Source organism: Hemitrygon akajei, chromosome 8 (assembly GCF_048418815.1).
Source record: "Hemitrygon akajei chromosome 8, sHemAka1.3, whole genome shotgun sequence".
Taxonomy (NCBI): Eukaryota; Metazoa; Chordata; class Chondrichthyes; order Myliobatiformes; family Dasyatidae; genus Hemitrygon; species Hemitrygon akajei.
Genome location: NC_133131.1, coordinates 68,249,656 through 68,263,226, shown reverse-complemented (window position 1 = coordinate 68,263,226; position 13,571 = coordinate 68,249,656). Strand labels below are relative to the sequence as shown.

Sequence of the window (13,571 nt, the reverse complement as noted above, 5' to 3'; positions counted from 1 at the left end):
ATATTTTAAATTGTAAGCTTTGAATTTCCACGTGAACTCCAGAATGCGAGACACTAAACAGAAATGCTTGAAGAACTCAAGCAGCATCAAGAAAAAGTAGTCAAAATGCCTTAGATTCGGGAACATTTCCTTGAAGATACCAAAACTTCTTCCAAAAGAAATTGTAAATCTGTGAAAGTTTTCATGAATTAAGTGAGGGATGATTTTGTAACAAAATAATCAAACACAAATATATAACCCAAATGAATATTTATGAAAGAAAACTGCAGAAAATTTAGTAAGATTAAAATAATGCCAAATTACTTTGCATATAACACAAATATTAAATTTTTAAAAGTGCATACATACTAAAAATTAACCATGAGATTACCAAACGTCCAGACTATTATCAAATCTCCAGAGTAAAAATTATCTTAAAAAATTAATTTAAACATACTGTCAGAAACATCAATTATAATTCTTTGGATATTAAATAAGAAACCACTTTTGACTTGCTGTTGCTTTGAAGTAATCTGAAGGCTATTAATAAACTTTAGTATTTATATCTTCATGTACATGATTGAATATACTTGTATCTGGTTATGAATGGCTAAAACACATTTCACACAAGTACCATGAGATGTAATCTGGATGAAAATCTTGCACTTTGCATGGGAAGAGGTGCACGAGGAGTTAAGTGTAAACCAGGCATATTTGTCTTAAAGGTCAATGTAAAATTGAATTGAAAATTTCTTAGTTTTTATGAAGTCAGAGTACTACAGTACAGAAACAGACCCACTTGCTCATCTAGTCCACGCCAAACTGTTAATCTGCCTAGTCCCATCGACCTGCACCTGTACCACAGCCCTCCATATCCTTTCCATCCATGTACTTATCCAAGTTTCTTGTAAATGTTGCAATTAAACCACATTCATCACTTCCAGGATGCTTGTTCTACATTCGCATGACCCACTAAGTGAAGTTGCTCTCCCTCAGATTCCCCTTAAATATTTCACCTTTTACCCTTAACCCATGACCTCTAGTTCTAGTCTCACCCAACCTCAGCAGAAAAAGCCTGCTTGCATTTACCCTATCTCTGCCCCTCGTAATATTATTTACCTTCATCACATCTACCCTCATTCTTCTACAATCCAGGGAATACAGATTTAACATATTCAATAACTCAGGTCTCTATAACTCAGGCCCTGAAGCCCTGGCAACATCCTCATAAATTTTCACAGTTGTCTTATAGATATTTTTTCTCGTAGGTAGATGACCAAGTTGCACACAATACTCCATCTATGGCCTTACCTACGTCTTACAGAACTTCAACATAACATTCCAACTCCTGTGCTCAATAATTTGATTTTTGAAGGCCAATATGCAAAGTTCTCTTTATGACCCCATTAACCTGATGGGCCAAAAGCCCTTTTTATGACCCCATCTACCTTTAGGGTCTCCATCAGGTGAAAATTCTATCAAAGTAATTATTTATGTAATGTGTACAGAACATCCTGGACCATTGTAAGCAGTCTTTGATTCTTGGAGGAAAAAATTGTCATCACAACTTGAAATATTGGATGATTTCTTCTCTGTATTAACATTATTTTTCTCTGAAAGTAGAGCTTACGCAATTAAACTCTAAATACAAATGTCATTCACTATTCTCTTACCAATAGAACTTGGTGTTGTACTGGAAGTAGAGCCAGTTTTCATTGTGACCGAGGAATGGTTTGCCATGTGCTGTTCTTGATGAAATGCTCCTATAGGTAGAGGTACTGCTCTACGTTTGATCCCAACCACGTGAAACTGTGACTGACCATTAGCACCAGCATCTTCTATCTTCTTTATTGTGTGATTCGGAAAGGTCAACCTAAATCAGAGATTATATAATTGTTACCCCAATCGGTAAAGATTTTTGAATGATTATAACCCCTTAAGAATGGTTTTCTCACGTTTCTTAGTTAGCAGGTTATACACTTGCAAGTCACTAAGTAAACTACACAATGAGTTAGTAGAGACTGTGAATTTTAGAATGTCAAGGCACAGTCTGCGTCCACGCCAGATCTTTGGAGGAGCTCTTCAATTTATTACTTCCTAGCTTTTCCAGAGTAATTGCCCTGTTGATGTCTCATCCTTGAAGTACTTACCCACCTCCCTGCAGAATATTATTGAATGTGCTTCCAACAACTTTATAAATAGCACATGCAAGATAACAACAATTTTCAGAATAAATATTAGTTTCTCATGTCACATCCAAGTTAATTTTGTCAGTTAACTTAAATCAGTGTCATCTAGTAATTGGGCTTTCTGCGATCAGTCATAATGGTGAAATCTATCATTTTCTCTGCTTTTCACTATCCTGAAATTAATCAGGGTCTCTCATGTTGAGTAACTAAAATCCCGATGTCCTTGTATAATTTTAGTAATTAACTATACCAGTGGTTGAGAAGCTTTGTACCCCACTATCCCCTTTAGAACTAAAAAGTTAGTGTAACATGTTGAATCCTCCACATACAAGGAATCTCTTCAGTACCTAGATGCTTCCAATCTAGACTAACTGACTTCTTTATCTCCAAGACTTCTATTTTCAACTACAATTTATCATATCAATCTTTTTTATCCTAACACACCTGAATTTCCTGTACTCCAGGTAATAATCCTTATACTTATTTGCATATTTCTCTCTTTGTAACGGGAAGCAAAAAGCTATTGATTACTTTTCCACAACCTCTTCCATTGATCCAAACTCCACTTGCCCAAATCTCATAACACAGATTTAGTTTCAAATTACCTCCTTCCTCCCTTTACTACTTTGTCTTGCAGTTTTAAGATTTGATGAATACTGCATAAGATTCAACATCAAAAATACAAATGTGAAAAGCAAATGGAAATTCACATGATTCAATAATAAATTGTTGCTCTTTTATTCAGATGCATCTTTTTTTAATCTGAACTTGCATTAAATTAAGATGCTGTGCAATCTCTGGCCTGAAGCAAACTCTTACTGGACCTCCAGGTTTGTAACAATCACTGAGGCACTGAGTGATTAAAAATAATTTTCAATTAATCTGATCTTTTAAATCATTATTTGATACATTTGGTATAACTTCATTTCTATTGAGGAAGTGCATGAAGTCCTTAATAATGATGAGTGAAGAAATAAAGTTCAAAGTTCACAGAAAATTTATCATCAAAACACATATATGTCACCATATACCGAGATTCACTTTCGTGTTGGCATTCATAGTAAATAGAAACACAATAGGATCATTGAAAACTGCATGCAACAGAGACATCTCCCAAAATCTCATCTCCCCAAATATTCTCTTTAATCACAAAACAAACAGATAAATCTAAATTTTAAAATAAGGACTCCATTATAAAAGGTCGACGGAATAAACCACAGCAAAAAAAAAAGCTTCAATCAATGATTCAAAAATAGTGTTCAAGGTAACATAAACATACAAAATAGGATTTGGATATAAAAGGGTAGTCATACAAACAGTAAACATCATTAAGTCAGTTTAAGTATGCCAGTTTTATAGCCCTATCTATTTGATAAGTACTTTGAGCACTGGCAGTTAGAATTCAACATACCGTAGACATTTAGTGAATCCTGTAGATGTCAGAATGGCACCACTTCCAAGTTTACTACACAGTGAAAGGTATTCAGAATATAGGTCTACTCGATAGATCGAACTATCTGCACTTTCTTCAAAGTTGGCTTTCAACCTAAATAGAACAAAATTATTTGTTACAACATTTATCTTCTAATCCTCCAAGAGAGATATTGGGGATAGGGATAGACAAATCAAAATCTATGCAAATATAGCTTGGGATAGCACATTTTCTTTTACTGCATCAAATGTACAGCATAATCAGTTGGGCTCTCCTAAATGATATTATGCCTTCTATCTTGTTAATTTCACTAAAATGCCATCCTTGTATGTGGATTCTTGATTTGAAACATTTTCACAGTAATGACATTTACCAAGGGGAAAAAAAAATAAAGATATAGAGTTCACAATTACATAAACAAGCATGAAAATCAAACTAAACAAAAAAGTTCAGTATGATCTCAGACCACAAAATCAAGTTAAAAGGTTTGGACAAACTAAATTTTGCTAATTGTGACTTTAAATTATTTTTCAGAACACAAAATACTTGAGAAAAGACTTTGAAAAGCCAACACAATGAGCACAAGTGGACTCCCTCTATTTAAGATTGACTATGGTCCAAATAAGGTAATCAGATTAATGGAACAGCTAAATAGAGTTGTAGATTCAACATTATTTACAGCAAAGTAAGACAACAATGGCCCTCCTGTCCATTCTCCTCTCCAATGTCTGCTTACTGAGGGAATCGGGCCTGCATTCCTCGGAGACGCCTGATGCCGGTGGGGATGTCGTAAGCAGTGAGCGAGAAAATGGAAGCAAGGCAAGCGAGCAGGAGTCCGTGCCAGGAAAAAGCAAGCCCTAGCCGGCCAGCTCTCCCATCCATTCTGCTCTCCAATGAACATTAAATTGGACTACATCTGTGGCAACGAAATACTCGGCAGGAATACAGAAACGGACGGAATCCCGGATGCCGCCACTGAACTGCTGCTGGGGCAAAAGGTTGCTTACTATACTCAGTAGTTGACACAGAAACATTTTGTGCTGGGAATAACTGCATAAATGTTTGCAGCAGATGATATAATTTAGCGTATTTAACCATGCAGAGTTGTGGATTTAGTTTTTAAACTGCTCCAGCAAAAATAAAGTATTGGCATATGGGTCTCTTTTGTGCTACTACCTTATGATTTCATAGAACATGAAGAGACAACTTGAACTGTCAAGATAAAATAACACAAACTTCATCTTCTTAACCAAATGACAATATCAATTTTGCTTTACAACCAATGGGTAAATAAACATCTCTATTTACTTACTGACATACATATAGATGGCATGCAAAAGGCTGTCACTATCTTGATACCTGACAATAATAAACCAATAACAGAACAAACAATTCTACATTACTGTAATACTACACTACAGCTCTGCTAGAAGTGCTGGTTTAGTCAGGACCATGCTCTGACAAGCTGGCTCATGTAATTGCATGAAATTAAACTCCATCACGGAATTAATACAGATAAGGAAAAATTGACTTAGAAAAGATCAATCTTGACTGCTTTATAAGTCATGATACAGCCATGAATTGTATTAGGTATAAGTGAGGACAGACTTAATAACATTATGAAACTACATTGAACAATCTATCCAAACTAAACAAAGGTTTCGGTAAGAATTTCATTACAAAAATCACATAGAAAATCCAGAGGAGAATATAACAGAGGATTTTAGGAAAACATTGTTCACTTACCACTGACATGTAAAAGTCTCACTGTCTAATTCCAAGAGGCCAGCAGAAGGGACTGCAACAGGTCTAGTAGCTGTACGAATCAGAAGACATACCACCAAATTTAGCTCTACATTAGCTGGAATAATCAAGTGCTATCAGCTAGCAGAGGGTGAACTTACTAACTTTCCAATTAACCAAGTTATTTCAATTTATGGTTTCCAGTTCTGAAAATCATTACTGTTAAGGAGCAATCAAATCTGTCAAATTATATAACAAAAAGATACATTCGTAAGAGTAAGACATTGATTGGCTGTAATCAGATTAATTTTAGATATTTTACCCAAAGATTGGTGCTAGCAAGCATGTTTAGTACTGGAATTACCTTTTTTCACCATACAATATTTGATTTAATGCTCATAATTAAAATAGTTACTTCATAACAATACACAAATGTTAGAGTGTAATGCAAAGTTATATCAGAAAAGGAATGTTTATATTGCTGTCTCATTCCTAAAATATTTTAAGTTACATTCTGTTATGACTGAGCTATGGTTAAGGGAGCTAGTCATGTGCCAGCTACAAAGTCCATTTGCAGAATTCACAAAAGAATTGTGTCTCCTACATCGGAATGTTATTCATTGACATCTGTTCAGCATTCAATATGATTATTCCTCAGAAGCTGGTGGGTAAACTGTCCTTGTTGGGTCTCAACGCCTCCCTCTGTAACTAGATCTTGGACTTAACAGAGACCCCAGACAGTCTGTGTTGGCAGCAATATCTCTAGCTCCATCATGCTGAGCACTGGCAGCCCCCTGCTGTTTACTCTGCTAACACACGACTGATAGATTCTGTTCTATACCCATCAATAAGTTTACTGATAGCACAACACTGGTTGTCCACCTCAGCAACAATGATGAATCAGCATACACAGAGGATTGGATTTCAAATTGTTGCAGGCTGACCATTCCCTACTGTACGTCAACAGCTCCTCCATGGAGAGAGTCTGGAGCATCAAATTTCTTGAGAGTGCACATCATGGGTGATCTCACTTGGCCACCTCTTTACTCAAGGAAGTACAGCAGCGCCTCCATTTCCTGAGGAGATCGAGACAAATGAGGCTCCCCACATTCTGCTAGAGCAGCATCAGAAGGGTCCTGACTAAATGTATCACTGTCTGGTATGGGAAGTACAAGGCATCTAACCTTAAGAGCCTGCAATGGATTGTGATGACTGCTGAGGGAATCATTGGGGTCTCTCTCCCCTCAATCCAGGACAGTACCAGAAGTGTTCTTCACAGAGCCCTCAGCATTGTCAAGGAACCCTCCCATCTGTCCCACCATCTCTTTAACTTCCTACAGTTGAGCAGAAGATACTGCAGTATAAGAACAAGGACTGTTAGGCTGTGTAACAGCTTCATCCCCCCCGGCTATGAACACCCTGCTACCACCCAGTACACATTATTTATGACAGTGCCAGTAGCATTTCACTGTTGTATATTTAGCTGTATGTTGTACATTCACTTAATGTCAACTTGCACATCTATAGTATATTTTTATTATCTGTTAGTACTATTGTGTTACTATTATTATATATCCTGTATGAGATATATGTACTGTAATTTGTCCCAGTGGAATTTTGTTTCATTTAGCTTTATACATGTATACAACTGAATGACAATAAACAAATTTGAAAACAGTTATCTGATGTTCCATACGAACAACTAAATCCTGTGGAATCAAAGTTCAAAGATGCGTTAATAAAGTACATACATGGTACCATACATTACCTTGAGATTCATTTTCTTGCAAGTATTTCAGGGAAAAAATAGAATTTACAAAACAAATTATACATAAACAAAGACTGGCAAAGAGCCAATGTGTAAAAGAAGACATGCTGTGCAAATAAAAAAAACTGATAAAAATGAGTTGTGAGGACTCCATGAAAGTGGACTGTAGAATGAGTTCATAGTAGTGGTAATGGAAACTATCCACACCGGTTCAGCACCCTGATGACTGTAGAGTAATAACCATTCCTAAACCTAGTGGTGCGGAACCCAAAGCTTCTGTACTTCCTGCCCGATGGTAGTAACAAAAAGAGAGAATGGCCTGGATGGTTTGGGTCTTTGATAATGGATGCTGCTTCCTTGGGCAGTGCTCTATGTAAAATGTACTCAGTGGTAGGGAGTGCTTTGCCTGTGATGGGCTGGGCTGTGTCCAGCACCTTCTGTAGCCTTTTTCATTTCTGGGCATTTGGGTTTCCATACCAGGCTGTGATGAAACCAGTTAGGATATTTTTCCTTCCGTGTGCCAATTTGTACCACCATTGATTCCACCAACAACAGTGGTATCATCTACAAATTTACATGTAGCATTGGAGCTGACTTAGCTACAAAACCTTAAGTATAAAAGTGAGTAGAGCAGGAGGCTAAACACACAGTACTATGGTGCACCTGTGTGGATGGAGAGTGTGGAAGAGATGTTGTTGTTATTGGAGTATAAAAGTATAAATTTACCAAAACTATGAAGTCAGTTCTGAGCTTGCTCCTATTTGCTATGCATGTACTCAATTTAGTAGAATGAAATCTTAGGAATGTAGAGGTAACTAAAGAGCTAAAGAAATGTAGATTAGAACATTGCTCAGTTCTGAGTTTTCCTGTTTGCTATGCATGTACCCAATTTGGTAGGAGACTGCAGTCTGAAGATGACAATGGTGTGTTAAAGAAAGGTAGCTAAGAGATGTAGATTAGAACATTGCTCAGTTCTGAGTTTATTATTTTCTATGCATGTATTCAATTTGGTAGGAGACAGAGATCTTAAAAATGTGGAAGACAATGGTGTGTTAATGAGAGGTAGCTAAAGAACTAAAGAAATGTAGATTAGAACATTGCTCAGTTCTGAGTTTATTATTTGCTATGCACAATGTACGTGCAGCACGTGTAAAATGCAACTAGAGTTTGCTTTAAAAGCTGCTGTGTCCCGAGGATCGGGGGGCAATCAGCGACTAGCTCAATGACTGTCTCAGCTTTGATTTGCAAATTAAAGTTTAACCCTTCTTGAAGAATCTTCTGCATCTCCTGGTCATTTGTAAGGCACGAAAAACCACGACATAATTGGCGTCACGAACAGGATCGGATAGAGACCCGCGGAAAGGAAAACGACAGATTGGGAACGCTTCCCGGTCCTCTAGGGACCCCCACAAGGCTAACAGAATTAAGGGTGCACCCAAACAAAAGGAAAGCGCTTTTTGCAACAATTTGGACTAAGAATTCTGTTGGCTTTAGGGAGGTCTTGGAGTCTCAGAAGTGTGGAACCACTGCCGAAGGGTCTCTCCGGTCCAAAGAATCTGGCAGAATTGGGGGTTAATGGAGGAGGCTCAAAGGATTGCTCAAGAACACTGCAGTGAGGGTAAGTACAAATAAGTTAATACGTTAAGAAAAAGTCCACGTGGTGTTGGTAAATCCCTGTGAGTACCGCTTCGTATGAAACGAAGGGCTGAACGGGCAGGGAAAGTAGAATAGAATTAGAGTAGAAAGTCCTCGTGGTTACCGCCTCAAGAGATAAGGGTCTGCCCGGGCGAGGTGTTAGAATAGAATTAGAGTAGAAAGTCCTCGTGGTTACCGCCTTAAGAGATAAGGGTCTGCTCGGGTGAGGTGTTAGAATAGAATTAGAGTAGAAAGTCCTCGTGGTTACCGCCTTAAGAGATAAGGGTCTGCTCGGGCGAGGTGTTAGACTAGGTGTAGAATTAGAGTAAATAATATTATCCAGTAAACAAACTGTGAATCTCTGAAATACCTTAACAAGAGAGAATAACATGACAGGTAAAGGAACAGCAGTAGAAATTCTGAGCAAAAAATTCCCATTCTTTCAAAATGAGATCACAAAAACTTCAGAAAAATGGGAAAAAAGAACCAAAAACCTGGTCACAAAGTGGCCAATAGAAGGAACATTTGATGTAAGTTTGTGCGAAGAAATGGAGGGACTAATTAAAAATTACAAATCAAAAGATAAATCTAAGAAAAGACAGCAAAAAAGAGAACGAGAAATGGAAGTGCTAAAACTCTTCAGAACGGAGGGAGAAAGGCTGAGGAGGACAGGTAGAATATTGATTACAAGCGAGGAAGACACTAAGGTGCTGGAGAAACAGCCTATTAAAGAGAAAGAAGGGTGCGATGAGAAGCTGGCTTCAGCTCCGTTCCCGGATGCGTAAGAAACAGAAAAACCCCCTCCCTATAATGAGGAAGGAACCCCTAAGCAGTGCCCCCTGCTGGCAGGAACAGTAAACATGCAGGGAGAAGTACAGGTTTGGGATAATGAGGAGGAGAAAAAAACAATATGAGAAGGAAAAAGCAGCGATATGGCAGGAGATACAGGCAGAAAGGATAAAGATAGAACGGGTACAGAGAGAAATGCAAGAACAGATTGAACGGATGAAATACTTGAGAGAGGAAAAGGAATATGAGGAGTATCGATTGTACCACAGAAATAAACAGACTAGATAGATAGATAGATAGATAGATAGATACTTTATTCATCCCCATGGGGAAATTCAACTTTTTTCCAATGTCCCATACACTTGTTGTAGCAAAACTAATTACATACAATACTTAACTCAGTAAAAAAAATATGATATGCATCTAAATCACTATCTCAAAAAGCATTAATAATAGCTTTTAAAAAGTTCTTAAGTCCTGGCGGTAGAATTGTAAAGCCTAATGGCATTGGGGAGTATTGACCTCTTCATCCTGTCTGAGGAGCATTGCATCGATAGTAACCTGTCGCTGAAACTGCTTCTCTGTCTCTGGATGGTGCTATGTAGAGGATGTTCAGAGTTATCCATAATTGACCGTAGCCTACTCAGCGCCCTTCGCTCAGCTACCGATGTTAAACTCTCCAGTACTTTGCCCACGACAGAGCCCGCCTTCCTTACCAGCTTATTAAGACGTGAGGCGTCCCTCTTCTTAATGCTAAACTAGAGAAGGTGACTCATTGGAGGAGCAAGAGTTAAGTGGAGAGAGAGAGGATGCGAGAATTTATGGGGAAGAGGTAGGGGGCAGAAGCCTAGAAGGACAGAAGGAGGCAGTAGGGGAGCGACTTGAGGAAGTAGAGAGAGAGCCAGATAAGTTACTAAAAGGGGATTGCCAGGAGAGATGCGAAAAATATTCAAGGGGCCAACCAGGTATTGAATCAAGACAGAAAGGAAGGACTCCACAGGGAGACCGAGGGAAGAGCAGAACCCCGGAGATATTTGTGTGGGAGGCAGTAAAGACATACCCTGAGACAGATGGGGAGTCAGGTGAGGAGGAGAGACAAGGCAGGTGGGAAGGAGGAGGAAGAATGATGCCCTTGTTAGTTAAAGGATCAGGACAAATGCAGTATATCCCTTGGGGATCCCAGGACCTAAAAGGGCTGAAAAACACTCTGCCCAATTTACATGAAGGAGCAGGGAAATGGATTAGAGCCTTTGAAGAAGAAACAGCGGGACGATTATTGGCTATGGGAGAGTTGAAGGCACTGTTGATAAGGTTGATGGGAACCTCCAAATTTAACGAACTAATGGAAATGGCTGGCATAGTAAACTCGAACGACCCAAGAACTGATGGAGATGGGTTTGACAGAGTGAGGCAGAGGGTATGGCAGGCCCTCAAAAAGCTTTATCCACCCAAAGTGGACCCCAAAGCCTTAAAAGGGGACCCACTGGGAGACACTGAAAACCCAGCAGCTTACGTAGAAAACCAGTTGAAAAGGTGGAGACTGGAGACTGAGCAAGAGGTGGAGAATAGCTTACTTATGACCTCACTGTTCCGACATAGCATTTTGGATGCAATGCCACTACAAGTAAAATCCAAACTGGAGGAGGTGGTTGGGCTAACGTCAAAGACCCCACAAGAATTTAGAGACCACGTAGTCCATGCGGTTGAGAAATACCGGAAAGACAAACAAAGGTTGACTGAGCAGCAGGAAGAGGTGCAAAGAAAGTTAATACAAATGCAGCTCGAAGAACTCAAAAAGAAGGAAAAAGAGAAAAACAAAAAGATGCTGCCAGTACAGCCATCGAACTGGACAAAGCACTGCTATATGGAGGGACCAATCATACTGTAAGACAAGGGCTGGAAAACCCCATGCCAATAATTGTCTTTGAGGGAGCATTCCCACAAATGCCCTATCAGGAACAGACTAAATTCAAACAGCCCAGACAGGACTGGAAGTCCCAAGGAGGGGGACAGAGAAGCTATGGGCAAAGGGGAGGCAGATGAGGAACCCATTGTTCAGGTTATTTTAGAAGGGCAACTGACACCAATGATGATAGATACTGGAGCCACGTACACTTGCGTACAGCCACAGTATGCCCTTCACCTTCCCATGTCAGGAAAGTTTATTAAGACGGTAGGGTTCTCGGGGAAAACACAGTTAACACAGTGCACGGCTCCAGTGCGGTTGAGAATGGGAAATAAAGAAATTGTTTTGCCGGTGCTAGTATTTAAAGGAACTCCGATTAATTTGTTAGGCAGAGATGCCTTGTTGAAACTGGAATTAAAATTAGAATGCACCAGAAATGGGCTGAGTGTGAAAAGAGCAGGGGCTCAATTGATAGTGCGAGAAGACAAGAAGGCTAATGTCTTTTGGATAGGAGACATCGCAGACCAGATTCAGGAAACCTGGGAAAAATGGAAAAAGGGCGTGCAGGCTATATTACCCAGGGCCGTAATGCCCAAATCTGAGCTACATTGTACAGTGATTTTTGACGAGACTCAGAACAGGGAGTTAGAGGAGAAATGGCACCTAGAGGCATGTACCCAGCAGCACCTGGAAGGGGGAGGCTGTGATAATTGGAAAGCAAGGGGCAGCTTTACAAGTTAAGTGGAACACCTTTTTAGAAAAATGGTACAGGATACCGGAGGCTGCGCCCCACGTAACGTTGTTGATAAATAAGGGATATCAGTCTAAAGACTTAGGACCTTTAGTTAAGAGTGCTGAAACCGTAACAGTGTGGAGGAATCAGAAGACAACAATTGTTTTAAAATAATGGTAAGTGTAGATATGGTAGGGACAGTGAGAGAGGTCGAAATAACTCCCCACCCACACATGCCCGTGCTGGGAAAGGAAAGAGGCCAGCAGAAAGATAAAAGGTTAGATGAGTTGCCGTCTATTCTGTGGTCACAGCATGACACGGACGTAGGAAAAATAAAAACAGCTAGTCCGGTGGAAATAAAGCTGAAAAATGGAGCAATTCCACCCAGGCGACCACAATACCCACTAAGACCAGAAGCAGAAGAGGGAATAGCGTCGACAGTGCAGGGGTTGCTTGAAATAGGAGTGCTTAAAAGAACAAACAGTCCATGCAATACCCCGTTGTTGCCGGTATTAAAAGCAGATAAATCTAAGTGGAGATTGGTGCATGATTTGCGAGCGGTAAACGATGTGGTAGAGGACTGGCCAGCGGTAGTCCCCAACCCACACACGCTTTTGACTAATGTTCCACCAGAAGCAAGTTACTTTTCAGTGATCGATTTATGTTCGGCTTTCTTCAGCATTCCTCTGGCTGAGCAATGTCAGTATTTGTTTGCATTTACCTACAGAGCTGCTCAGTATACCTATACCAGAATGCCGCAAGGATTTAAACATTCACCACACATTTTCAATCAGGTATTGAAGGCAGACCTAGAGGGCATGCCATTGGAAAGTACATTGTTACAATATGTGGATAACCTGTTGATTTGCTCCCACAGCGAGGAACAGTGTAAGCAGGACACTATAACTCTGTTAGAGAAGCTAGCGCACGGAGGACATAAAGTATCCAAAAAGAAACTGCAATTCTGCACACAGCAAGTGGAGTACTTAGGCAGGGTAATATCCAAGGGAGTGAAGGCGATAGCACCAGATCAGATTGCGGCAATAACTAAGGCCCCCAAACCCCAGACTGTAGGGCAGATGATGACATTTTTGGGAATGGCAGGGTACAGCTCAGATTGGATAGGAGAATATGCTGAGATTGTGGCACCTTTAAGAAAGATAATGAAAGAAGCAGGACATACAAATTTAAAGAACGGCTTACAGTGGAATGGAGAGGTGGAGATAGCTTTCAGTACTATTAAGCAGGAATTGCAGTCAGCACCAGCATTAGCTTTGCCTAACTACGAGAAGGTTTTTTATTTGTATGTATCCAATCCACAGGAGGGTTATGTTACAGCGGTTCTAACACAAGAGACAGGCACAGGAAAAGCAAAGCAGCCGATAGCATACTACAGT

General features: G+C 39.7%; 1 protein-coding gene across 2 annotated transcripts in view; it reads right to left on the bottom strand.

The window, feature by feature from the left end:
• Window positions 1-13,571, bottom strand: part of LOC140731954 (AT-rich interactive domain-containing protein 2-like) — a 322,272-nt gene that overhangs the window by 41,731 nt on the left and 266,970 nt on the right. For both annotated transcript variants that reach the window (XM_073053964.1, XM_073053965.1), the window contains exons 12-14: window positions 5,347-5,416; window positions 3,580-3,714; window positions 1,653-1,852 (exon numbers count right to left, since the gene is read on the bottom strand). In XM_073053964.1, coding sequence (XP_072910065.1) covers window positions 1,653-1,852; window positions 3,580-3,714; window positions 5,347-5,416 — 405 coding nt within the window. The remainder of the gene's footprint in view (window positions 1-1,652; window positions 1,853-3,579; window positions 3,715-5,346; window positions 5,417-13,571) is intronic.